The sequence below is a fragment of the Podarcis liolepis genome (genome assembly GCF_965112155.1).
Source record: "Podarcis liolepis genome assembly, chromosome: 16".
In the NCBI taxonomy this organism is placed as follows: Eukaryota; Metazoa; Chordata; class Lepidosauria; order Squamata; family Lacertidae; genus Podarcis; species Podarcis liolepis.
Window position 1 is genome coordinate 10,201,342 of NC_139567.1, and position 27,600 is coordinate 10,228,941.

General features: G+C 48.6%; 1 protein-coding gene and 1 long non-coding RNA gene across 3 annotated transcripts in view; one reads left to right on the forward strand and one right to left on the reverse strand.

The window, feature by feature from the left end:
- Positions 1-18,247, forward strand: part of ZMIZ2 (zinc finger MIZ-type containing 2) — a 106,509-nt gene extending 88,262 nt beyond the window's left edge. The window contains exons 11-19 of the mRNA XM_083480392.1: positions 1,106-1,316; positions 2,106-2,211; positions 3,225-3,382; positions 4,218-4,285; positions 5,298-5,366; positions 9,497-9,738; positions 11,754-11,926; positions 13,697-13,942; positions 16,425-18,247. Coding sequence (XP_083336518.1) covers positions 1,106-1,316; positions 2,106-2,211; positions 3,225-3,382; positions 4,218-4,285; positions 5,298-5,366; positions 9,497-9,738; positions 11,754-11,926; positions 13,697-13,942; positions 16,425-16,532 — 1,381 coding nt within the window. The 3' untranslated portion in view covers positions 16,533-18,247. The remainder of the gene's footprint in view (positions 1-1,105; positions 1,317-2,105; positions 2,212-3,224; positions 3,383-4,217; positions 4,286-5,297; positions 5,367-9,496; positions 9,739-11,753; positions 11,927-13,696; positions 13,943-16,424) is intronic.
- Positions 1-27,600, reverse strand: part of LOC310695861 — a 46,012-nt gene that overhangs the window by 8,520 nt on the left and 9,892 nt on the right. The window contains exons 3-4 of one of the 2 annotated variants that reach the window (XR_014520306.1): positions 21,838-21,938; positions 18,345-20,072 (exon numbers count right to left, since the gene is read on the reverse strand). The exons of the other annotated variant lie outside the window; for it this stretch is intronic. This is a non-coding gene — a long non-coding RNA (uncharacterized lncRNA). Of the gene's footprint in view, positions 1-18,344; positions 20,073-21,837; positions 21,939-27,600 lie in introns of those variants that run through there. 2 annotated transcript variants of the gene reach the window in all.

Sequence of the window (27,600 nt, forward strand, 5' to 3'; positions counted from 1 at the left end):
CTAGCCATTGTTTGACTAACATCAGACTTCCAGTATCAACCAGGGATTGCCTACTCCCATTTTGGCTGCAGCTCCGTGTTTAATTTTGAGTGGCATCTGTTGTGTTGTATCACAACAGTAACTACTGCAGGTTACAACTCTGATGGGCCGCACTGGCCACAGACTGCTTGTGTGAGGCACTTGCAGGATCAAAAGCCCCACTTTCCCACGTAGAGGTAGATTATTATCTCATCAGCCTTTCAGTTGTGGAATTCCCTTTGTCACAGAGGTGCACCGGGTACCTTCATTACGTAGTTCCCATCCTATGCTGAAGATGCACATCTTTACCCCAGTCTTCAACAACTGACCACCCTAGACTATCATTTGTTTTAAACTGATTTTAATATTGTATTTTTAAATTGCTCTGGGACCTTATGGTGGAGGGTGGTTAATATTTCAAACTAACAATCCTAATAATTTGGCCCCTTGGCTCTGGAGAACTTCTCTCTGTCCCCTTCCTACATAGAGAAGTTCTCTGGCGTTCCCAAGGAGAATAGCTTAAAACAGAAACATGCCAGACTTTCTGTGTCTTGAGAGATTCTTGCTGTATCCCTGTCAGCCCAGAATCCGTAGCACAGGGATGCTTTGCATCAATATGGGTTCAATCCCCAGCATTCCATAGGGAAGGACCTGTGTCCAGATGGAGCAATACTTGCAGCCAATGGTCCACCTTGCTAAAAGACAGTTTCATATGTTCCTGCAATGAGCCATGGTCTTCATGGTTTATCAGTGGCTTTATCAGTGGGGCAATGGCAAAAATGAGCGGAGCAATACATGCAAATTTTACATTTGCACAGAAGGCTCACTCACACACCCTTCCACCCAGGAGGCATTATCAATGCAAGAGGCATCATCAGATTTCAAGGACATACCCCATGCATGCGATGCAGAGCAGGGGCAGCCTAAAGAGTGAGTGCATGGCCTGAGTGGAGTTCTGAGGGCCAGATAGAGAAGACTGGAGGGCCACATCTGACCCTCAGGGTCTTGCATACGTCGCTGGTGGGCTACCCAAGGAATCAGCGTTTCGTTGCTGTTTTTCGAAAGGCGTTTCATTTGCTTTCCCCAGGCCTGACTTGGAGCTGCAGTTCAAATGCTACCACCACGAGGACCGGCAGATGAACACCAACTGGCCAGCCTCGGTGCAGGTCAGCGTGAATGCCACGCCCCTGACCATTGAACGGGGAGACAACAAGACATCACACAAGCCGCTCTACCTAAAGCAGGTGTGCCAGCCGGGCAGGAACACCATCCAGATCACCGTCACCGCTTGCTGCTGTGTAAGTTGCCTCTTGCATCCCTTCTCTTCCCAACGCCCCCCCCACCCCACCCCGGGGATCTCTTGTTCCCACAGCTGCATGGAGCCCACTGATGAGTTGCCTCTGTTTACCCAGGAGAACACCCTGCAACTGTGCCTTCTCTGTGGCGTATCCCCGTCAAATTCATTGTGGGGATCCGCTAAATACTTTGAATGTTCCTATGGCCGTGTAAAAATACTGAGGCCTTATATGAGAAATAGCCAAATGCTCTCACTATACCTCTCCAAGCATCCTGGGAACTGTAGTATGTAAAGGGTGATGAGAGTCCTAAGGAGACCCCTGTTCCCTTCACAGAGCTACAATTCCCAGAGTTCCCTGAGAAGAGGGATTGATTGTCTTAACCACTCTGGGAATTGTAGTGCTGCCGGGGGAAGAGAATAAGAATCTCTTAAAAGTGCTGGGACCCCTTAACATATTACAGTTATTGGCATTCTTTGGGGGAAGCGATGGTTGCTTAGGTACATTAGTGCTTTCAGTGTTTGTACTTGGCCTCAATGGTGCATTTTGCACATAGCACATCCGTGAAGAGCCCTGAAGCTCACAATCAGGATAGGACGGCCATCGATCACCTGTCCCAGGGTTGTTCCTCAGCAGCTGCTAGTCAGAGACATGCAGCCTCTGTGGATTTGTTGCTCTAATCTCTTGAGAAGAGGGCGAGACCCTCTCTTCCCTATTCACTTTGTTCGTGCCATGCATGGAATCTCCCGAGACACAGCCACTAACCTCTTTTCTCCTCCTCCTTCTTCTCAGTCTCACCTCTTCGTCCTGCAGCTGGTCCACAGGCCCTCCGTGAGGTCTGTTTTGCAAGGCTTGATAAAAAAACGGCTTCTGCCAGCGGAGCACTGCATCACCAAAAGTGAGTTATGCGCTCAAAGAGCTTAAGGAGAACTTGCTGGATCTGGGTAAACTCCCATCCAGCGCAGCATCCTCTTTGCACAGTGGCCAAGCAGACGCCCACGGGAAGCCCACACGTTAAGGCAGGAGTGCAACAGCACTCCCTGCTCGTTCTTCCCAGCAAACTGGCATTCAGAGGCTTACTTAATACTGGAGGCAGGCCTGTGTGGCAGAAAAGGGAGCGACCTGGTACATATTTACTGGGCCTTGGAAAGCTACGCTGGCCAAGGGGTCCTGCTGGGCTTACACTGTCATGCCAAGAACACCCTGTGCTTCCCAGCCAACTGGGGTCTCCCACTCCAGCCATCAGATGTGGGCCTGACTGGAGATAATCGTGGCTGGTAGTCATTGGTAGCCTTATCCCTCCATGAATTTGTCTAAGCTGCTTTTAAAACCGTGCAGTTTGCCATCCATCGCTACATTTCGTGGTAGCGAATGTCAGGAGCTCGTCCTACACTCGAGTAGGACCCTGGCAGAGATACATGTCCGACTGGCATGTTCTCTCCCTCCTGGTTGATCGTTCGGGAGCTTCAAAAGCTTTCTTCAGCCCGAACATCACAGCGACCGATGCCAACCGACACCAGCACACTTAGGGATCTGCAGAGTTTGCGCATCATGCGTAACAGACCTCAGCAACTCAGCATTTTGGCTAATCTACCTTATTTATATATAAACACACACAGAGCACTGCAACACGGCTCCCTCAGACAGCAAAGAGAAAGAACAAAGGACAATAGTCCCACTTCATGGAACACAGTAACACAAACATCCTGTCTCCGTCACTTCCTGCTTTGTGGAGTCAAAACATATATCGTCATGCGATAGACAACAATCCCATGACTGCAATCATGGAGCAGGAATTCTAATAGCGACCTCCGTAGTTCAACTGCGCGCTCTCCTGCCTATGAATTTTGTGATGGAGGCCAAAAAGCTCTGCTGTTTGCAACAACGTCCCTTTTCCTTCCCGATCCTTAGTAAAGCGAAACTTCAGCAGCGGCACAATCCCTGGAACTCCAGGTCCAAATGGGGAAGATGGAGTGGAGCAAACGGCCATCAAGGTGTCTCTGAAGTGCCCCATTACTTTTCGGAGAATCCAGCTTCCTGCCAGGGGTCATGATTGCAGGCACATACAGGTGAGTCTCTGGTCATACAGCCTTCCTTCCCATTCTGCTCCATCACTGCAGCCTCACCAATGGCACTGTTATCTCCCGCTGCCCCTCCAAAGTTTGCAGAGTGGCTTCTACCCCCTTGCCCGTGTGATCTCCCATCTAGGCAGCAGCTGAACTGCCTCGTACAATGTCAGGCCATTTTTAGACATCTAGACTGGGGAGGAGGTTTTCTTCGGCTGCTGTCACTCCCAAGACCAGGGATTGTGTCCTGTTACCTTCTGCTGAGAGCAGACCCAATAAAATGGATGGACCTAACCTTGCCATGCCAATTAATTTCAGTGGGTCTACTCTGAGGGATGCTTGCACACATTTAAAGCACATTCAGCACTCGGCACAGAATCCTGGGAACTAGTTTGTTAACCAGGCAGAGGACCTTCTCGGTGGTGGCACCCACCCTGTGGAATGCCCTCCCTTCAGATGTCAAGGAAATAAAAAACTACCTAACTTTTAGAAGACATCTGAAGGCAAACCTGTTTAGGGAAGTTTTTAATGTTTGATCATGTTTTTAATATTTCGTTGGGAGCCGGCCAGAGTGGCTGGGGAAACCCAGCCAGATGGGCAGGGTAGAAATATGATGATGATGATGATGCTAGAAATTGTGGCTCTGTGAGGGGCAAACTACAGTTCTCAGGATCCTTGATAGCAGGGGTTGCACTGTCAATATGAGTGAGTGAGTGAGTGTGTGTGTGTGTGTGTGCGTGTGAGTGTGTGACTAACATTGGATACAACTGTAAATTGCTGCCCCCTCTTGGGGAAATCTACATCTTCTTCCCAACCAAATTCCCTGTCTTTTGCTCAGTGCTTTGACCTGGAGTCCTATCTGCAGCTGAACTGTGAAAGGGGGACGTGGAGATGTCCTGTTTGCAAGTGAGTATTTGTGGGCGGGGCTCCTGACCTTCGCAAGAGCGGGTGGCATCTATGAAATTCAAGAATGTAGTCAGCGAAGCAGTATAAGCACTCAGGAAGAACCCTCCTGGATCAGACTAGCCACTCAAACCCCAGCATCCTGTTTCCCATAGCGGCCAATCAGATGCTTCTTAGAAACCCACAGGCAGGGCATGAAGGCAATAGCTCTCCCCTATTGACTATAGTACCTGACAGTGGTACTCACCTGCTGTGCCACTCTGGCAAGATGGCTCCCTCTCTCTCCCCTGTCTATTTCTTGTGCCAAACGTCTGCTAAACTTCAGTAATAGTGAACAAACCATGGGGACTTGTGTGGGACATGGAGAAGGGGAAAGAAGCGGTTGAGAATCTGTATGTGTGTGTCAGAGACAAGGAACCTGTGGCCCTGCAAATTTTGGGCTCCCAATTCCCATAAGCATCAGCCAGAATGGTCAATGGTTGGGGATGATGGGAGTTGTAGTCTAGCGACTCCTGAACAATCACAAGGCCCCATCTTTAGTATATGTAAGATAAAGGGACCCTGACAATTAGGTCCAGTCGTGGCCGACTCTGGGGTTGCGGCGCCCATCTCGCTTTATTGGCCGAGGGAGCCGGTGTACAGCTTCTGGGTCATGTGGCCAGCAGGACTAAGCCGCTTCTGGCGAACCAGAGCAGTGCACAGAAACGCCGTTTACCTTCCCGCCGGGGCAGTACCTATTTATCTACTTGCACATTGACGTGCTTTCGAACTGCTAGGTTGGCAGGAGCAGGGACTGAGCAACAGGAGCTCACCCCGTCACGGGGATTCGAACCGCCGACCTTCTGATCGGCAAGCCCTAGGCTCTGTGGTTTAACCCACAGCGCCACCCGCATCCCTTTTAGTATATGTAGTCAGAAGCATATTGCAAGCCCCCAGCCTTTACACTTCTCTGAGCAGTGTTTGTTGCTACCACCGCTATTACTACTAACTATTGTGTTCTTTGCTTTGTTCTCAGTAAAACAGCCCTGTTGGAGGGACTCGAAGTGGATCAGTACATGTTGGGGATCCTAATCTACATTCAAAAGTAAGTGTCCATTCAGAAAAAGTGAACAGCTACCATCAGATCCAGATTTGTGTGCTTGTATTTAGATCATTTCCAAAGCAAAAAAAAAAAAAAAGTCAAACCGAAAGGAACTGCATATCCATATAAGACGAGTTAGCAGAAATAAAAGTTACACAAACCAAAATAAAATGTAATGTTTAAAAAACAGAGACGAACTTAAGATTCTGACTATCCTGCCCCCAAATCCCTAGCATCAAGTAATTTAGGTGGGAAATGTGTGGTCTTTGCAGATGTGTGTCTATGCTTTCCACACAGTAGATAGATTGCAGTCTCCTTGTGTATTTCCTTAAAATCCGACCCAGATATTCTTCCTTCAGCATGTCGTGCAAAGCACACTGTGTAATAATACGTGCAAGATTTTCACCCCATTTCAAACCACAAGGACAGGTACGCCCAAAATAGGGCCTATAATTATAATAGTATGGGATCTTCACCACCTGAGGGCAGCCAAGTGCTGGAGCCAGACCCCTCCCCAGCCGATTACCCCTTCCTTTGTGATTTTGTCATGGTTAGACAAAACCTACTGTGTTGCGATAGGAACGGAATGAGAATTCAGGTAGGGAAAGGCCTTAGATCAGGGATGGGGAAACCTGTGGCCATCCATATATTGCTGCGCTACAACTCCCATCACCCCTGACCATTGACTGGGACTGATGGAAGTTCATCCATATATAGAGGGCCACAGCTTCCCCACCTCTGCCCTGGATAAACTCGCTCATCACTGAGACCAGAGGTTTTGGAAACAGAAGAGGCAGCCAGCAGAGACCCATTTTGGAAGAGAGTGCCAGTCCAATGTGGTGTCTTGTCAGACGAGGACAGGAGAGGTCTGGCTTGAATTCCGTGCTCAGCCAGTTAAGCAAACTACAAGAACAGCTGTTGCCTCTGCTTTCCAGGGTTGTTGTGACATAATATGATGATGATGATGATGATGAATCCCCCACCCATCTGGCTGGGTTTCCCCAGCCACTCTGGGTAGCTTACAGCACATAAAAAAATTGTAAAACATTAAACATAAAAAATTTCCTGATACAGGGTTGCCTTCAGAAAATTGTGGAAATTTTGAAGCAAATATGTATTCTGGGTCAAGGTACAGGCCTGGACAGAGATGGGTCATTCAGATAGGACTCTGAGGCAAAAGTCCATGGCCTTAGCAAAGTGAGTGACCCCAACTCCGAAAAGAATCACTCTCCACATTCTGAAGCAAATGTATATTTACCTCTTAAAGAGGCTCCCCAATAAAACTAAGTCCAGAGTCTAAAATGATGGAACTGCATCGCTGGGCCTGACAAGCCCCAACTCCAGCACCACTACCCCCGAAATTTATACGAGCCAGAAAGCTTTCCGAGAGGCAGAGCTTGGGGATTGGTCGGTCTGGTTCACATCCTTGCTGAACCCCGGCTGAGTCACTGGACAGCCGCTCTCCTCAGCCTGACATCCTCCACAGAGTTTCATTTATTCCGTTTATATCCCACGCTCTCAGGCAGCTTACAGTAACGAGGCACGATTACACAGCCCTCGAAGGCAACACAAGACGCACACAATGAAAAACAAAAAGCCAGTCAGCTCTAATATCGCAAGCACAGAACCCGAGGGAGCCCAGACTTTCAGAATATCAAGCAGTCATAAAGGTTCACCATGAGCAGATAAAAAAAAATGCTTTGCAATGGTGTCTGTACTATTTTTTATTATATTATTATTATTACAACATTTATATCCCTTTTCTCCAAGTTGCTCAAGGTGTACATGGGTCTCCTCCCCTTTCCTTTCACGACAACCCTGTGAGGTAGGATAGGCTAAGAGATGGCGACTGGCTCAAGGTTGTCCAGTGAGCTTCAGGGCTGAGTGGGGATTCGAACCCGGGTCTCCCAGGTCTGGGTTCAGCATTCTAACCGCTATACCACGATGGCACTGCTATGACTTCTAAATTATCCCTGCTTACTGTTGAAGCCACGACTGACAAGGCTTTGCCATTTGCCCCACTTTGCTGACCTTGTATCTACTTCCTGTCTTGTACCCAAGTCAGACCATTGGTCCACCTAGCTCAGCGTTGTCTACACTGGCCGGCAGCAGCTGTCCAGGGTTCCAGACAGGAGTTTCTCCCAGCCCTACTTGGAGATGCCAGGGAATTAACATGGGACCACCTGCATCCAGAGCAGATGCTCTACCACTGAGCTGCAGCCCTTAAAGGATCTCTGAGCAGGCTGTCTCTGCCTAACCTGAGATATACAGGGATGCTCACAAGGTGGTTGTGGCAATGAGTGAGATTACAGCCCCAAAACAGATTGTATACTGAAATGCATATTCATTGTAGCATCTTCTCTTTGCTACTCAGTAGTATCTTGAGTCTAGTGGCTAAAATTCTAGCGCCTTGTGGTGTTTTGCTTTCATCTTTCCCCTCTGTTCATTTATTTATTTAGGCACACAGCTTTGTATCCTTCAGATGTTGCTAGATTGCAACACCCACCACCCACTGCCTTCGGCTGTGCTGACTGGGGCTGATGGATGGGAGTCCAACACCATCTCCAGGGCATCACGGTTTAGGGCAAAAATGAGCGCCCATATATTGTGGACTCCAACCACCATCAGCCCCAGCCAGCTTGGCCAGTGGTCAGGGATGGTGGGAGTTGTGGTCCTGCAACACCTGAAGTTCCGCGCCCCTGGTTTAGGGAATTCATACCCAGGCAGCTTCATATCCCTCTCCCCAGTGACCCCCATCCCTTCCCTGAATGCTGATTGTGCTTCTCGCTTCCTTCTCGGCCCCAGAGATCCTGCTGTCTCATTAGCAGCAGCTGCACCAGGTGTCACAGTGGAGTCTTCCTTGTCCCAGAATACAGAGCAAGACCAGCCAGCATGCAAAACTTCCCTTCTGCCATTTGAGGGCCTCGTGCTCCCAATTTTCACTGCCGGGAAGAAAAATAAAAAAGACAGCATTGCTTTACATAAACAAGAAGGAACCAGATCAAACCTGCTGGGCACTGAGGCAGTGATGTTCCGGCCTTGGTGTATAATTCACTGCATCATTCCCCCCTCCCCTTTACTTACACTGCCAAGGACAAATCTTTGAGCCAAAAAAAAGGGGGGGGAATCCTGGTCATGTGCCAGCAGCCTGGGAAGTTCTAGAAAACGGGGCTTGTGTTTCCATGGGGTCCTGTGCTGAGATGGCAGCCATGGACATCCTGTCAGCCTCAGGTTTTCGATTCTCTAAGGACCCTTCTGAGCCTGACAAGGTTTGAAATAGGGTTGAAAGCACTCCGTTTTCAGGGCTGCAGGTGGGTGCTTAATTCCCAATGAGCAGAGTTTGAAATTTCGTAAACACACATCGTCCAGTGATGGGCCTCTAGCCTCTTGTTTTAAGACAGGGCTGTGAGATGGCTCAGCTCTCAGCCCTCTTGAGGTTATTCCAAGGGCACACACTTAATCCACCTTTTCCCTGCTATGCTGGAAATGGCCGTGAAGCTGTGCAAGCCTACTTTTGTGTGCCGGCTCACAAAGGGCCCGGAATCCAGGCAGCCTTGCGTAGGGGCGCAATTTCTGCAGGCGTGGGAACATAGTGTGCTGTTTACACCTTGCTAAGGCATTCACCCAAAAGGGACACAGGTGGCACTGTGGGTTAAACCACAGAGCCTAGCACTTGCTGATCAGAAGGTCAGCGGTTCGAATCCCCGCAATGGGGTGAGCTGCCATTGCTCGGTCCCTGCTCCTGCCAACCTAGCAGTTCAAAAGCATGTCAAAGTGCAAGTAGATAAATAGGTACCGCTCTGGCGGGAAGGTAAACGGCGCTTCCGTGCGCAGCTCTGGTTCGCCAGAAGCGGCTTAGTCATGCTGGCCTCATGACCCGGAAGCTGTACGCCAGCTCCCTCGGCCAATAAAGTGAGGTGAGCACCGCAACCCCAGAGTCGTTTGCGACTGTACCTAATGGTCAGGGCTCCCTTTACCTTTAAGGCATTCACCCGCTTAGCTCGGTAGCATCCATGCTTGCAGGGGGCATATCTCAAGTTCCAGGTGGGGCTTGTTCCCAGCCCTGCCCAGAGATGCCAGGGGCTGAGCCAGAAAGACCCTCTGACCATTCTTCCCATTGCCTCCCTGCCCAGTTCCGAATATGAGGAGATCACCATTGACCCGACGTGCAGCTGGAAGCCAGTGCCCATCAAGCCCGACATCCACATCAAGGAGGAGCAGGACGGGCCTGTGCTGAAGCGCTGCCGCACCATGAGCCCCACCCACATGGTGATGCCCAACGTCATGGAGATGATTGCCGCCCTGGGACCGGGCCCCTCGCCCTTTGGGCCCCTGCAGCCCCCGCCGGCCAGCGGCAGCGACTACACCAGCCAAAGTGAGTGTGCGTCTGGGGCAGCGAGACCTCTCTGTGGGGACTAGGGAAAGGCCACTGGGCTGCATCTCAGAGTAGACCCATTGGAATGACTGGACTGAAGGTAGCCATGCCCAAGGGAGCCTCTCTGAGCAGGACTAGCATGGGAGGCAAGCCTTCGTTCTTCAAGGATGCAGCCTTCCTCCTCCTTTCCAGCAGTACAGACTCCCTAGTCCAGCTAACGGGTCTTTTGCAGCCCCTGGGTACATTTCCTCCGCCCCTGATCAATACTTACGTCTCCACTTTGTCACCAGAAATCCAAACCTTTGTACGTACAGTGCTGTTATTGGATCGTTTCGTCCTTGTAAGCTTCCGTATTGTTTATTTTATATAACGTCATTGGTTTGCACGGTGTTTTACAGAGCACGATTGGGTTAGGTCCCTGCCCCAAGGAGCTTACAGGCTAAGATTTGACACTAGACAAAAGCAGAGAAAGGGGGCAGAAGGGGAGGCAGAGTGGTTAACAGCGGGGGATCTTTGTGGCTTCTTCCAGTTACACAATGCAGGGAATGGGCACTGAGGGCTGAGTTAGGCGGAGAGAGAAATGAGCTGGTGCACAGAACAGAACAGACCGTGACTTATATCCAATGGTTGCCCTACGCAGAGAAGAACCATTGAGATTAATGAACATGACTAATTTAGGGTCATTAATTTGAATGTGCCTACACATTGTACATTTAAAGCATATCTCTCCCCTCCCCTGAGAACTATAGTTTGTTAAGAGTGCTGGGAATTGTAGCTCTGTGACTTGTTGTTGAGGTTGATGATGATGACGACGACAACATTATCATAACAGTGGTACCTCTGGTTACAGACGTTTCAGGTTACAGGCTCAGCTAACCCGAAATAGTACCTCGGGTTAAGAACTTTGCTTCACTATGAGAACAGAAATCGTGCGGCGGCAGAGGGAGGCCCCATTAGCTAAAGTGGTGCTTCAGGTTAAGAACAGTTTCAGCTTAAGAATGGACCTCCAGAACGAATTAAGTTCTTAACCCGAGGTACCACTGTATTATTATATTTATATCCCACCGTTTTCAAGGCAGTTTACAGATAAAAACTGCTAAAAATATAGGGGGGAAAGCAATCATTTAAAAGTAATTAAATGCTGATAGAATGAAAACTATATATATGTATAAAATCTGTTCAAAGCATACAAATACAGTGGTACCTCGGGTTAAGAACTTAATTAATTCCGGAGGTCCGTTCTTAACCTGACACTGTTCTTAACCTGAAGCACCACTTTAGCTAATGGGGCTTCCTGCTGCCGCTGGAACACGATTTCTGTTCTCATCCTGAAGCAAAGTTCTTAACCCGAGGTACTATTTCTGGGTTAGCGGAGTCTGTAACCTGTAGCTTATGTAACCTGAGGTACCACTGTAATTACAACAAAAACAGCACGCGTGTGGTAGCTCGCACATGCCCAAGGATCGTGTCCACATCCTCAGGCTGTAAAATTGGAAAAATATCCATTAACAATGGACATTCAGAGGCCAAAGTTACACCCACAGGACGTGTATCGATTATAGTGTCCAAGTCAGAAAGGATCCAAGGGATTCTGACCACAAAGGGCTAAGCAACTTGTTCACAGCAGACCGTTAGTTATAGTCCCCAGGATTCTTGGGTGCTCTCTCTTAAAGCCCCCCACTACTTTAAATATATGGTGTGCACACAGCCTAGAACTACCATTGGATAGAACTCATCATTTTTGTATTTCTGATGGTGGACTTGAGCACCCAAATGCTAAGCTCTTTGTATAAGTACTAACCAATCCCCAAATGAATTCTCTACCTAGCACTAAGTTTGTATAAGGGGTCCCAAACCACCTCACACGTCTGGTTCTTGCTCACATTCCTGTCCAGAGCCCCTCTTCCACCTTTTGGCTCCTGTGCATAAGGAGAACAATCTCTGTGTCCTGATTCGCCCTTTTGCTCCTCCCCCCCCCCCCCACTGATTTGGATTTTGCTTCCCTCTCTCAACAGGTTCAAGCTTTTCTGGCCCTGGGAATTTTCCTGACTCCTTCCCTACTGTGAACCCCGGCACCCCGACATTAAATGAATTCAACCAAGGACCTCCCCCCATCTCATACCAGTCTGACATTCCCAGCAGTATGCTGACTCCCGAAAAGCCACCTGCTCCCTCCATCCCTGGACAGGTCAGCACAAATGCCAAGGAGGAGGACGGGGCTGATTCTGCACCAGCTGTTCCTTCCGGGATCGCAGCTCAGAGGCAGTTTCAGGCAGTGGCGTAGGGTGGGGGGTGCAAGGGGGGCCGGCTGCACCGGGCGCAACATCTGGGGGGGGCGCACTCTCACTCGCAGTGCTAAAATCAGTGCTAAAATCCACGGGTTAGGGGGCGCAAATTACTTGCCTTGCCCCGGGTGCTGACAACCCACGCTACGCCACTGGTTTCAGGGTAGCACTACCCATTCTGCTGCATTGGGGGGGGGCACCACAACAGTGCTCTAGAACGGAGTGTGAGAGGCAGGGGGCTCCGAATTTTAGCCTTGCCCAGGTCACTGCTGAAATTTGAGAGCCCAAAGTCTGCCATTGCTCGGCTCCTGCAGCTGCTGTACAGTTCTCGGAGATACTGAAACAACCTGCCAGATTTGTTTCCCACTGCAACATCGAACAATCCTGCTACTGGGTTTTGGAGTTCAGAGTGCAGTTTAGATTCCTGAGAACCTCCAGCCACTTCTGATTTTACTGAGCTACAACTCCCAACGTCTCTGGCTATCAGCTGGGCTTGCTGGGGCTGATGGGAATTGTAGTTCAGCAACACCCAGAGGGCCAAAGGCTTCCCTCTCCTTTTAGAGGCAGTGCCTTTGAAATAAGAGCTGTAGAAATGGCCCTGGGACCAGAGGGCCTTAGACCCTTTAAGCATCATTTTGCAGGAGATCCGAACATAAAGCCATTGATTTTTGCTCTCCTCTCGTGTGACAATCAGTCATTGGGCTGATGTTTAGCAAATAAGAAGAGGCTGCAGGATTTTGTTGGGGTTCCCTCTGTAGCCACCAGGGGGCATTGTAGAGCTTACTGAGCCATTTATGTGTTTTCTCCTTATAGCCCTGGGCTGGGAAAACGAAGGTTCTCCATTTACCAGGCATCCCCAAACTCAGCCCTCCAGATGTTTTGGGACTACAATTCCCACCATTCCTGACCACTGGCCCTGTTAGCTAGGGATGATGGGAGTTGTAGTCCCAAAGCATCTGGAGGGCCGAGTTTGGGGGTACCTGCCATATGCTTGTTGCAGTATAAATCCCATGATCTCTGATTTCTGGCCAGGCTGATGGGAGTTCAGTTCCAACAACATCTGGAGGGGCCACAGTTCCCCACCCCAAATTCCTGCTGTGTAGTACCATAGCGGGGACACGGGTGGCGCTGTGGGTTAAACCACAGAGCCTAGGACTTGCCGATCAGAAGGTCAGTGGTTCGAATCCCCACAACGGGGTGAGCTCCCATTGCTCGGTCCCTGCTCCTGCCAGCCTAGCAGTTCGAAAGCACGTCAAAGTGCAAGTAGATAAATAGGAACCGCTCCAGCGGGAAGGTAAAGGGTGTTTCTGTGTGCTGCTCTGGCTCGCCAAAAGTGGCTTAGTCATGCTGGCCACATGACCCGGAAGCTGTACACCGGCTCCCTCGGCCAGTAAAGCGAGATGAGCGTCGCAACCCCAGAGTCGGTCACAACTGGACCTAATGGTCAGGGTTCCCTTTACCTTTACCCTAGTACCATAGCATATGCGAACACCTGTGACTTTACTATTGCCATTTCTTTCCAATGTACAAAACTGCCAACCAACATACCCAGAAATGGAAGTGCGGCAGGTGGTGGGGTACAAAATGTAAGGTGTGCTTGCAGCCGTGCCCCAAACGGCACCTCTGCCACTGTGTGTTTCTCAGCGTTCCGTTTTCCTCTTTTGCAATTGCAGATGCCCCCGTCTAGCAGGATGGAGACTTCCCACAACCCTATGCAGCAGGGGCTCAACAACCCCAACCTTGGCAGCCAGCAGGGGCAGCAGCTCCACCATCGGAACCCTCCCCCGCCCCAGTCGCGGCAGCCCATGGGACAGCCAGCCTCCGGGGGCCAGGCGCACGCAGGAGATCTCGCCTTCAACCCTGGGCCTGGGATGGGAGGTCCACCGGGACCTGGAGAAGGCTCTGAGCCGTCCCTGGATGTAAGTAGCCTTACACCCCCCACCCCCCACGCAAACCTTCCCATCGCTTGAGAAGGTCTCACTTGTCTCCCGCCTTGCTGCTCCTCTCAGCACCAGGTGGCCCCAGTTTCAAAGCCGTAATGCAGGAGAGGGGAATGTTTTGTCTGGGCTGCTCCTGGGCAAGCTTCGGAGGGCAGGGCCTGAGGCAGAAGTGAGCAGAGCAACAAATGTAGAGGTGGTCTTTCTGACATAGTCTAGTTTCCAAGCACACCCTCCCTCCCCCCTCCATCTTCCGTGCAGAAAAGCAAGAGGCAGCATTATTATTAATATTATTATTATTATTATCATCATCATTATTATTATCATCGTCATCATCATCATCATCATCAACATTAATATATCGCCCTATACCCAGAGGTCTCAGGGTGGTTAACAGAACAAAATCAAAATATAAAACCACAAAATATATTTGTTGTTGTTGTTTAGTTGTGTCCGACTCTCCGTGACCCCATGAACCAGAGCATGCCTTGGAAACACTCACTTTCTTCTCAAAGCTTCTCCTTGTTTATGTCCATGGAGTTTCTTGTCAAAATAGTGGAGTGGTTTGCCAGTTCCTTCTCCAGGTGGATCACATTTAGTCTAAACTCTCGGCTATGACCTGTCCATCTTGGGTGACCCTGCGCCACATAGCTCATAGTTTCTCGGAGTTATTCACGCCCCTTCGCCACAACAAGGCAGTGATCCACGAAGGGGACAAAATATATAATCAAAATAAAAACGACAACCCAATAACCCCTTCCCTCCCAAAAAAATCCTACATTTTAAAAGGGCTTAGGGTGTCATTAAAATCAACCAAAGGCCTTGTTAAAAAAGAACACTTTTGCCTGGCACCTAAAGGTGTATTATGAATTTCCCTGGGGAGAGCATACCACAGATGGGGAGCCATTGCAGAGAAGGCCCTGTTCTCGTGCTGCCACCCTCCGGACCTCTCAAGGAGGAGGCACACGAATGAGGGCCTCAGAAGATGATCTCAGGGTCCAAGTAGGTTCATATGGAAAGAGGCAGTCCTTGAGGTATTGTGGTCCTGAGCCGTTATCAGAGCTCAGGCCCTGCCCACCCCTGGCATGTGGTCCTCAGACAGTAAAAGGTTGCTCCCCCCCCCCTTTTCTATTTTTTGGGTCTTGCCTGAGGATTGAGCATTTCACTGTCAGGCTATTCAGGGAATCTAAGAACTGGGACGCTAAACCCACAGGAGACAAGGCAGCTGGTTCTGTCAGTCCTTTGGGGAGGGAAGGAGGCAGGCATGCCTTGTTCAGCTAGATGCATCAACTGCAGCTGGTGGAACTCCTCGGCCCTGGGCCTTGTTCCTGGCTTGGCTCTTGGTTTGCTGGTCCGTTTTTGGTGCGAAGCTTCCCTGGTGGCGCTCAGCTCCCTTCAGGCAGGTGGCTTAATTCGTCTTCCTCTGCCTCATGCCTACTTTGTTTGCAGTCAAGGTGCAGCACTTCCCCTGATTCCTATCTGGAGCATAGGAAGCTGCCCAGTACTGAGCCCCATCTTTAGTCCATCTATTGTCAACACTGGCCAGCAGCAAATCTCCAGGATTTCAGATCACCATCAGCCATGATGGCTGTGTAGTACCTCTGGCATCAGAGGCAGTAGGTCTCTGAGTATCAGTCACTGGAACTCACAGGTGACCAATTTTCTGTGTCCTGGTCCCAGAATTCATGGGGAAATGCTTTAATCAAGGAAAGAGAGTGTTTCCCTTCCAATGATCAGACCTTGACTTGACTTTTAGGAGGGAACCTTCATTCTGTGAGTGATCAAAAAAATATTTCCATGGTGCATCATGCAGAACGCCTCCTTGCATCTCGCAAGAGCTTCACCTATCCTCTCCCCTGAAGAATCTTCTGGGCGTGTTTTTGATTCTGAAGTCCAGGTCCTACTCTGGATGCTCATCGCACTGCTGTTCAGCTCAAAAGCGTAGAAGTTGCTTATTTATATAGCGCCATCTGCCCATGTGGCTCTTTATAAAGGACAGAAATGACAAATCCCTGCCCCAGGGGGCTTACAATCTAAAAATAGAGACAGGGAAATAACAGTGGCAGGGCGGAAATGGAGGCCTGGATAGACAGGAAAAGAATAGCGACAACTTCAGTTACACGTATTTGGCTTTTGTTTTCAGTAAGGGCTAGATGAACCATCCCAAAGACTTCCCGGAAAAGGCATGTTTTGGGGAGGAATTGAAGAAAATAAGGGAGGTGGTTGCATGGCGACGTTCCAGGAGGCAGTTCCATGCATATGGGGCAGCAAGGGGAAATTGGTGGAGTCGTTTGAGTGAGCAGGATGAGGGTGGTGGAGCTGGATGAGCATGATCACAGGGAGTGACAAGAAGTTTGCTCAGGATCAATGGCCACCCATCCAGGGAAGCCCATGAAGGAATTTCAGGAGGGGAGGCGGAAGAGGTGATGACGAGTTAACCCTGTTCTTTCTGTTTCGCCTTCAGCTTCTTCCTGAGCTGACGAACCCAGATGAGCTGCTGTCCTACTTAGGACCCCCTGATCTCCCCAATAACAGCAACGATGACCTGCTTTCTTTGTTTGAGAACAACTGAAGTCACCCTTTAAGGAACACAGTCACCAAGCTCCAAACACCACCTACACACACCTGCACACCACATACACAAGCACACACACATACACACACACACATCGACACTCACATAATGCATCCCATAGCTTCCCAGGCTCCCATTGAGAGAGGGGCATTGCCTTGGTAAAGTGGCAGTGCCCACAGAAACCTGCCAGCGAGTCAGAACCGTACTTAGGCAGCCCGAGAAACTTTGGCCAGGCAGTAATCCAGTTTTGTCAGAATTGTCTCTACCCTCCAGAAGGGCTCCAGTGGACAGCAGAGCAGCTTGCTTTAGCCATACTGGGAACCCTTCATTCCCAAAGGAGAGTTGGGGAGGGGGCGCTGTTCCTTGAAGACTTAGTTGTTAACAAGATGCTCACACCACGGCAAGGTTATCCACATGGCAGCTGTAGCAGTTCAGCCGATCTGCCCCCCCCCCCCCGAGACAGCCTAGAAAACCCACAGCCAGGGAAGGAGGAAATGGAGCCACAGGGTTTCCCCTGAAATGTTAGCACAGTCAATAACCTTCCCCTCCTTGAGCACATCATTCTGGATCTTAGTTTTGGGGTATGCAGGGCCACCTGTAACATGTGACACTGTAGGATGAAACTGGCTCCTCCTTGTTTATACATTTCCCGAGCATTCTTAAGCCACAAGCTCCAGTAAGAAAGGACAGAGAGTGACGGTGTCTGGAAGAAGATGGAGCTTGCTTGCTCTTGCATGTTCTTGAACCTGGAGGTCCTCTGGAGCCAGCTCTGCTTGCCCAAACTCCTCGGATGGGGCATAGCAGCGGTTTTTCTCTTTTACGGCTCCCAGCCTCATAGATGTGTCCAAATGAATCGGGATCAGAAACCTGTCCACACTCCCCATGCTACGTTCCTGTCCAACAGACCCACAAGAACTTGAGCTGGAAAACTTTTTCCCCTCCCCCCATTGCTTCTCCCCGCGGACTACAGCAGCAAGGAAAGGCGTCTCTGGTGGAAAGAAAAAAAGACAGTTCCCAGGGCACCACCTGACAGACTTGCCTCCATCTGTCAATGGATCCGTCTACAAGCACAACGATGTAAATAATGTAGAAACACTAAAGGAAACAAAAGTGAGGGTGGGAAGAAAATGGGGAAGGGAGGGGAGGAACTATTTAAAAGCAAGCCGCATCACTCTGTTGTATAGTCTCCAGGGCTTCCCAGCCTTGGGGCAAAGGTCCTCTGTATAAATGTGCATAAGCTTCCTAGATTGTAATATAGACCATTCCACATGGGGCTGTGTGCACTATTCAGAGACTTGATGCATTTAGCCATAGCTGGGGTCCGGCCCTTGCATCTGACATGTGTGCGTCCCACCAAAGTAGGATCTGGATGCTGAGAATTAACTCATTTTAATCCCGAGCCCCAGAAATAAGTGCAGCGAAGTCAGTCCCTACCCACCCACCCACCCAAAAAAAACCCAATGTGTGTGTTGACCTGCCATTCCCCCTCCATCCCACTCAGGAGCCCACTTCAGTTTAGGTTGCATTTGGGATGGTGTCAAAGAGGTCCCAAAGGTTACCTTACCTGTGGAAGAATCAAACCATTGTTTGTGGCCGGGTTTCCTGAGCCAGGGAGTCCCTGTGTCCAAGTGCTGACAGCTCTGTTGAGTTTTGTGTATCTTGTTTCATTATTGCTATATATTAAAGGATTCTTTTTGGTGGGGCTCACCAAATAGTTTGTGTGCTGTTGCTTTTAAAATGTACCTATTGCAAGATCAAGGGTGAATGTGGGGAAACAGTAGGTCCTTGCTCAGAACTTGGGGAGGTTCGTGAGGGTTCCCTTTTTCCCTTTCCAGCTTAACTGTCCAAGCTATCTAGCTTACAATCAGCAGAGACGTCCTAGAAGACACAGTGATTGGGAGCAGCGATTGTAATTAGAACATAGCTGTGATAATCTGCATGGATGGAGACAACCTATCAGTTTAAAAGTTGACCGGCAGAGAGGATTGTGGGAGCCCCTAAATATGACATTGCACACATATAACTCGGCAGAGAAGAATGGGGGAAGACAATTTGGAGCTAGGTCAGAAACCGAAATAATTCCCATTCCAATTAAACTTTTTATTGCCCTAGCCATAGGCCATGTCATCATTCAGAAGGAGAACAACAACAACAAGAAAACAATAACCATAAAAATCATCGGGCACAGACATACAATAAAACCACGGTCACGGCTACTAAAATTATTTGTCGCATTAAATAGAATAGAATAGCAGAAGATTCTCAGGTAAGATGTGCCAAATTAAATATCTGAATCCCCTTTGCAGTTGGCCGCTATTTTGTCTAGTTCCTTCCTCCTGATCTTCTTAGCTGCCAGCACAGAGTGCTACTCTATAAGTAACAAAGTTGACCAAAATAATAAGGGATAAATGAGTAAAAAGTAGCCTTCTCCAAGTAGAAGTCCGCCAGATGTTTGACTCCAGCTCCCAGCATCCTTGGCCATTGGTCATTCTGGCTGGGGCTGATGAGAGTTGGAGTCCAGCAAGACCTGGAGGGTCTTCAGAGAACACCGGTGTAAATATTGCAAGGGTGCAACCAGAAAGAAGAAATATCCCTTTCCAAAACTGATATGAGGAACTTCACCCTCTTCAAGTGAGACCTGAGGTACCTCTTGCACCAGGGCTGGAGAGCCTGTGGTCCCCTCATCAACTGCAGCAAACACGAGTTCAGCAACATCCAGCCGGCCCTGCCTAACACTCTCTTACCCACGGGAACAGCTTAGAACCTTAGACTCTTATCCTGGCTATTCCAAGCAATAAAGCTGCTACTGATTAGTAAGGCTCCTAGATCTGCCCAGGAGAAAGAAAGTTCTTTTAGAACTGTTTTTAAAACATAGGATAAGAAGAAGAATTGTGAAGGTGATGCTTAGCAGTCAGGGCTGTTTCTGACTATCCTGGCAGGGCAACATGTTTTGAAAGTACAATTCCACCCATCTCCCAATTAAAAGAGGCCCCCATCACCTGTTGCTAGAGAGCCATGTCCACTTAATAGCAGGTAGCACACGGCTTGGTGAGCAAATATCTTGAGACGGTGTAGGACATCTTCCTATGTGGTCTGTATGCATGTAAGAGAGAGCCATTCTGCCTTGCAAACCAGGGAGCATAAGAACACAAGAGCCTGCAGGATCAGGCCAATGGCTCATTTTGCCCAGCATCCTGTTCACAGTGGCCAACCAGGTGCCTGTGGGAAACCAGCAAGCAGAATTTGAGCACAAGAGCACACTCTTTCCCCTCCTGCGGCTTCCAGCAACTGGTATTCAGAAGCATTGCAGCTCCCCAACTGCAGCCGTGGAGGAAAGCCATTGTTGCTGTTAGCCATTGATAGCCGCCTCCACCATGGATTTGCTAATCATCTTTTAAAGGCATCCAAGTTGGCGGTCATCACTGTCTCCTGGGCAAGTTCCATAGCACAGCTAAGCACTACATGAAGACATGCTTAATTTTATCTGTCCTGAATCTTCCAACATTCAGCTTCGTTGTATGCCCATGAGTTCTAGTGCTATGAGAGGAGAGAGAAAAAGGCTCTGTCACCTTTCTCCATGCCATGAATAACTTTATAAACATCATCATGTCGCCTCTTATTTGTCTTTTCTATAAACAACCCCCCCCCCAACGCTGCAACCTTTTCTTGTGCCTTATGAATTTCCACTACCCAGTAAATTTCACTGTCTCGGGAACAGCTTTCGACAAGACGGCCTGATTTGGTACAAGGTTATACCATTAGACTGCAACAACTTCCAAGATGTTCCCTAGTGTTTGTGGCAATGGTCAAAACTGGTCCTGATGAAAGCTCAGGGTTAGAGCAGCTGCTTTTTATGCAGAAGGTTCCTGGAATCTCTGGTTAAGCAGGTTGGGTACCAGGTGATGAGAAAGACTCTTCTCTGCCTGAGATGCTGGAGAGTTACTGCCAGTCAGACAATACTGGGCTTGATGGACCAGTAACCTCACCTAGTATATGACTGCTTCCTATCTCCTAGGGATTGAGACGGGGGGGGGGGGAGGGAAGAGTATAAGAAAATGTACCCAGGTCTCCTAACTAAAAGGGAGCTGGGTTGAAATCGGAATTCAGAAATCTGTATCAGTTGATTTCCAGAGTAAATGACGAGAAACTAGGAGATGGAGGAGAACAGCACAGGGGGAAGAAGTTCGGCAATCTGCTGGAATGTCAGATGGCAAGAGAAACTTGAAAGGCATCTGAAGCAAAGGCCATTTCCCCCACCTGCTGAGGCTAGCTGAGCAAAGGGGAGAATTAATCTTGCCTATCAAAAAGGCTCAGAATCTGCAGAGGAGACTAAGTACCAGGAGAGTGTTTTGAATAAGATGGTGAAGTCACTAAAGACTAAAACAGCTGAATATCAATTGTTTAGAATTGAGCTTTTTACAAGCAAGGGGTAGAATTGGAGTCTAGCGGGGATAGACAGATCAATTTTCCCAGGCCATACCACTTTCACATTTCTTCAGTTAACTTCTCATTTTTACATTAATCTGCAATAATATATTTTTTAAAAAAAACCAACCATGAAAAGCTGCATTTAAATACATACCTTTGAACATACTTTCTCACAGGATAATTAATTTCTAAATATAATTTACCCCAAAGTACTCATTGCTAAAAGCAATTGATACTTTTTTTAGCTTGAACTGCCTCATAAAATTCTGAGACGTACAAAATCCAAAAGACGAACGGTTCTAAACTGCAGATTCATTCAAGAAGTGTGGATCAGGTTGGTTTGTATCAAAATTCAAAAAAGATCAACTTTCTCAGCATAGGCGCCAACTCCTAGAAGCCCAGGTCCCTTCAGCCACCCCAAAATTGATGGGCATTGCTAATCAAATGGTGCCTTGCATTTGATGGGGTGGGGCAGGGCACTCCTGGAGTCTGCACAACAACACATGAACAAGCATGGAGACTCCACAGTGGATCACATGGTGGCTCAGCGTCACCTGGACCAGGTAGCTGTGTACCCTAGGGCCTAAAGGATTTAGCTATCCAGTGTACTGATGTCTCATGAAAAGTTCTGGAGTGCTAGGGGAAGGAATGCATACAAACTTGCCAAAAAAATAAAGGGGGGTTAAGAACAGTAGTTGTGGAACTGAGTTGCCAGTCTTGCTGACCCCTGTCTCTAGAGATGTAGGAGGAATTAATGCTGAGTGTGATAAAAATTACCGAACAAATAGATAAGGACATAAAAATGGCCAGCTGAATTTCTACTTGTTCCATCAGTGGTGATGCTTCAGAAGTATTGCGGCTAGCATTAAGGTACCTTGAAGATTCTGGACGTTCTGCCTCCTTTAACCCCATTAGCAGCTCCTCACTTGCTATCATCAGCTCCCCAGAGACCTTTGCCCTTCTGCACTTTCTTGTCTTCGCAGTCCGTGCAGAGGAAAAAAAGAAAGATGCAAGAGGCCAATTGGTTGATGACTCAGCTCAGCTCCCAGGGCTCCCATGTGCAGATCAGGTAACCACTGAGAATCTCATCTGCCCTCTGTTCCAGGGCCTGCCAAATTTACGCCAGTTACTATCATGCTAGGTCCATTATCTTATATAATCCAGTAGGTATTGTTTTAGAGTAAGGCCCCCTTCTACTTTAGCCTTGCATTTTTGTAAATGGTGGACCTTCACTGCAGCCTGCAATAACCTTCAACATGGGTTTCTCTAATCAAAAGATGGGTTTCATTATCAAAACATCAGGTACCGGTAGTTCTTTGCCCATAGCACCAGTGATACATTTGGTGTCCAGGAACACACAATATCCCTCAGACCATAGGAAGCAACTCCTAGGGGCCAAGGTCCATTCATCCACCCCAATAAAATATTAGAGGGGGTTGGTGGGCCCCCAAAGCTGATGGTCATTGTCATTCAAAGGGTGTCTGTGTGCACTGCAGCTTGTGATCAATTATGTGGGGCAGGGCTTACCTGGGCCCCCACAATAGTTTATTCAAGTTGGCCCCCTTGCCTCAAACCAATAATTCAGAATAAATTACAGTCTGGGGTGGAGGCAGAGGCTTGGCAGTTATTCCCTGGAAGTGTGTTTTCACAATCTACTTTCATGGTGCTATGGATCCTGGTCTTTGCAGTTACAGTGGTACCTCAGGTTACATATGCTTCAGGTTACATATGCTTCAGGTTACAGACTCCGCTAACCCAGAAATATTACCTTGGGTTAGGAACTTTGCTTCAGGATGAGAACAGAAACCGTGCGGTGGCAGAGGGAGGCACTATTAGCTAAAGTGGTGCTTCAGGTTAAGAACAGTTTCAGGTTAAGAACAGACCTCCAGAACAAATTAAGTACTTAACCTGAGGTACCACTGTACTAAAAACAACCCACAAATTCTTCATGACATCCACACACAGGTGCCACCAGAGCCCATTCAACACAATGAGCAGAAGAACCCTCAAGGGCAGCAGGACTGGGATGCCCCATTCTGAAGTAAGCGAAGTACCTCGGGTTACATACGCTTCAGGTTACATACGCTTCAGGTTACAGACTCTGCTAACCCAGAAATAGTACCTCGGGTTAAGAACTTTGCTTCAGGATGAGAACAGAAATCGTGCTCTGGTGGTGCGGCGGCAGCAGGAGGCCCCGTTAGCTAAAGTGGTGCTTCAGGTTAAGAACAGTTTCAGGTTAAGAACAGACCTCCGGAACGAATTAAGTACTTAACCCGAGGTACCACTGTACAGTAATATATATAAGCATCAAAGGAAGGGAGCCCCTAAATTGCCTTGCCTCATCCCCACACACGCAAAAGCACCCTGTGTGAATGACACAATAGTTTCACTGCAGTGCTGCATATTGTGGACCTTATGAAGCACACAACCACACCATCTCCCCCCTTGACAACTAAGCACTGCCTGGGCCTTTACAGCATCTGCTAGGCCATTTCTACCTTTCATTGCTGTGTTCTGGTTCATTCCTCCCTGCCTGCCTGCCTGGAAAAAGAACAGATCTAGGTCATTCACTATAAACACACACACACCTCAGAGCATGAGTCACTGCCTAACTAAGAGATTGTTTTCTCATAGTCTCAGCATCCAGCAGCTTCCTACGGACAATGGAGAATCCTATCAGCTGCCTAGTCTGGAGAATGATAGAAAATTCCTCTCTCCACTCACAATTCAGTTCAATGACATTCAATTGGCAGAGGGGAGAAAACATAGGTTTGGTTTGGTTTGGTTTGGTTTGGTTCATTCAGGCCTCGGGTAGCTAGTTAAGATTAGAAGCATCCAAAAGATGAGTACCTCCAGGCTGATCAGATTTTTTGCAAGTGTATTCTGCAGCATGCCATAATGGTCCATCCGTGGAGGATTTATACTGGACCATCCACACATCGTTTTGCTTCCCTAGTGTTACTGTATTATTGCCGTCTGGAGGGCTCCTTTTACGCTTTTGTGCAACAAAAGCATCAAAAAACCCAGAACATACTGTTGCATGCCACCTCAATCACTCAGCGGTGCAAGATTCCAGGGGTTCTGGGCACTTACCCAGAGTTAGTGTTTCCCTGGAATGAGAGACAGCAGACGACACTGTGGTGTTTGTATGATATATAGTTTATATACACATACTGTATTTTTCCGTGTATAAGACTAGGTTTTCCCCCTAAAAAATAATGTTCGAAATTTGGGGGCATCTTATACACGGATAGATCTTCCCCTATTTTCTTAAATCGAACCCCCCCCCCCAATATGCATTGGGGGCGTCTTATAGATGGGAAAATACAGTGTGTACAAGCAATGAACAGCAATAACACCCCAAGAGGGCCTTTCTTTTCCCATAGCAAGCCTTGGATTCCAGCAGAAATCAGGTGTGGCTCTGTCTCCCAGCTGCCAAGCCCTGCAGCCCTGCTTCTAGCTTCCAGCTTGCACACACAATTCCCCATGCTAAACTCTGACTTTTGTCTTTCAAACTACCAGTGAGTTGACACTATCTGGCACGGAGCCATTTCCTTTGTTACCTTAATGGCCCATACTTAGAAAGGTCATTACTTCACGAGGAATCTAGCCTAGCTATTCCAGGAATTGAATCCATGCTGGATCCAGGAATTAGAAGTGGGCTCAGGCATACAGCCTAACCCTGCCACCCCAATGTTCCAGGATTTCAGCAAGAAGCTACAGAGCATGTACCAATTGGAATTAAGCAGTATATCGACCCAAAAACGTATGCAGGCACAAACAGAAATGAAAGTTAGATTTTGTATAACCACCCTGCTATCAGCAAGAGGGGCTGGTAGTTAGAAAAAGACAAAGGCAAGAATGGAGTTTTGCAGAGAAGTGAAGAAAAGCAGCAAGCTGGAGAGAGAGTCAGAGCAATGTTTGACTTCTGTTTTAATTCAGGGCTGCAGCTATGGGAGAAAAAAGACCTTTCGGGTCTGTTAATGCTGTGCACCCCTCCACTGTAGGCTCAGGTTGTAAATATGTGTAAATAAACCTTCTATCATAAAGACACCACAGTCTCCTCTGTGCCTCATTCCGAAAAGAAACATGAACCTTGCTAAGGGCCTGGAACCTCAGGAATCTCACCCCAGGAATGCTCAGAGATTGGGGTGGCATGTCACAATATATATGTTATTTATGTTGTTGGCATCTATCTGTCTCGAGAGACAATGGAGTGCGCCTCTGGGGGTGAAGTCAAACTGCTGCATTAGCAGCACCAAAATGACCTTCCCAGGATGCAAGGCAATGCAATGTGTATGGAGGTCCTGGGCTGCTCAGATGACAAGACCCCCCCTCTAGTTATAAAATACAAAGAACAAAAGGAAGTCTGGTTGTTCCAGAATTATATTGACATATAGAGACAATGGGGATATAGGTAAAGGTAAAGGTACCCATGCCCTTTCGGGCCAGTCTTGCCAGACTCTAGGGTTGTGCGCTCATCTCACTCTAGAGGCCGGGAGCCAGCGCTGTCCGCAGACACTTCTGGGTCACGTGGCCAGCGTGACAAGCTGCATCTGGTGAGCCAGCGCAGCACACGGAAACGCTGTTTACCTTCCCACTGGTAAGCAGTCCCTATTTATCTACTTGCACCCGGAGGTGCTTTCGAACTGCTAGGTTGGCAGGCGCTGGGACCGAACGACAGGAGCGCACCCCGCCGCAGGGATTCGAACTGCCGACCATGTGATTGGCAAGTCCTAGGCGCTGAGGTTTTACCCACAGCACCACCCGGGGATATAGGTAGCCAAACCTAAATAACAGGATACATAAAGAAAATAGATCTACAAGAGGCCCATTTGAAAAAGGAGAGGAGAAAATATATCAAAAAAGATTCATAGCATCCCTTAATACCCTAAAACATATATAAAAGGTAATATTCATATATAATACATAAATACCTTTCTAACCTCACATTATCATAATGCACATTCTGATAATTGATGAAACGGTTCCACCTCTATTAGCTTGTATCTGCTACCTCTTCCTTCCAGGAACACCCCTTTTTCGATTGCCTGTTTCCCTGGAGTAAGACACAGCAAGCCAAAAGTCCTCAAGGAATCCTGGATACGTTTGGGGAGGGCAGAACGCCACAGAGTTCCTTGCATGGCTCCGTCTGAAAGGTATCCACCAGGGATCCTGCTGACAAGAGTCTCGGCCTGGCAATTCAGTTGTCTACCAGTCAGGAACATCATAAAATCTTGGCAGCTGCTGGGTGGATTAAATCAGAAGCTCACACATCACATACCGGGGCTGCTTTGCATGCCTGGCTGCGGTGACAAGCGCTCCTCCAGGGAACAGATGGCTACAACTCAGCTTAAAGTGACAGGTACAGGGCTGGTGCTTCTGCTTGGGGAAGGTGGGGGGGGGGAGAGACTTGAGGGAACAGGTGGGGGCCATATGCCCTTCTCACTGCAGCCAGGTCTAATCCCTGAGGATTATACTCGACTCCTGCGGAAAAATCCACCACGGGTAGAGCTCACAGCTGCGGCTTGCGACATCAGCACAAAAAGCATCCGTGGAAGCACCAAAGGGCTGTGTTCACCTCGGTGGTGCTTGTATTGTGTAGTGACCACATCTGGGTGCAGTGAAATGGTGCCCCAGTTATATCCGAACAATGGAATCCTTCCCAGTAAATACCCAGGAAGTGTAAAACAACTTAACTGAAGGGAAGAGTCATAGCTAGCTCAACAACAGAACTCATGCAGAAAGCCCCATTGCTAGGTAGGGCTGGGGAAAGGACCTGTCTCGACTCCCTCAGCACTTTTTGACTCAGACTTGGGATCAAAGACTCTGGAGACAGACAAGGAGGCATGGGAGGAGAAGGCTGGAATAGATGGAAGCCTTTTTCTGCTTCCAAACACATCTGGCTCCAATGCCGTTACTGATCCTTCCCCTTCTGTGGGGCAGAAAGTCTCAATTGGGGGGGGTAATCGGTAAGGAAAAGATCCAGTGAGTGTGAACCAGGTAGCAGTGGTGTAGGTGGCAGTGGTGTAAAAAAAGCAAGGGAAGGGATGGCAGGAGAGGAGTCACCGATTGTGAATCTGGAAGAGGACTCTGACCCCCCCCCCATCCAAACAATGACTATCATCAGTGCAAGTAAGAAAAAAAATCACATTTTCACTTTAAAAAAATCATCAATACTGTTTTATTGATTTTATAGTATAGTACAGTACAGTTAGAGGGACGTGGGTGGCGCTGTGGGTAAAACCTCAGTGCCTAGGACTTGCCAATCGCATGGTCGGCGGTTCGAATCCCCGCGGTGGGGTGAGCTCCCGTCTTTTGGTCCCAGCTCCTGCCTACCTAGCAGTTCGAAAGCACCCCTAAGTGCAAGTAGATAAATAAAGGTAAAGGTACCCCTGCCCGTACGGGCCAGTCTTGACAGACTCTAGGGTTGTGCGCTCATCTCACTCTAGAGGCCGGGAGCCAGCGCTGTCCGAAGACACTTCCGGGTCACATGGCCAGCGTGACGAAGCTGCTCTGGCGAACCGGCACCAGAGCAGCACACGGAACGCCGTTTACCTTCCCGCTATAAAGTGGTACCTATTTATCTACTTACACTTTAAGGGTGCTTTCGAACTGCTATGTGGGCAGGAGCTGG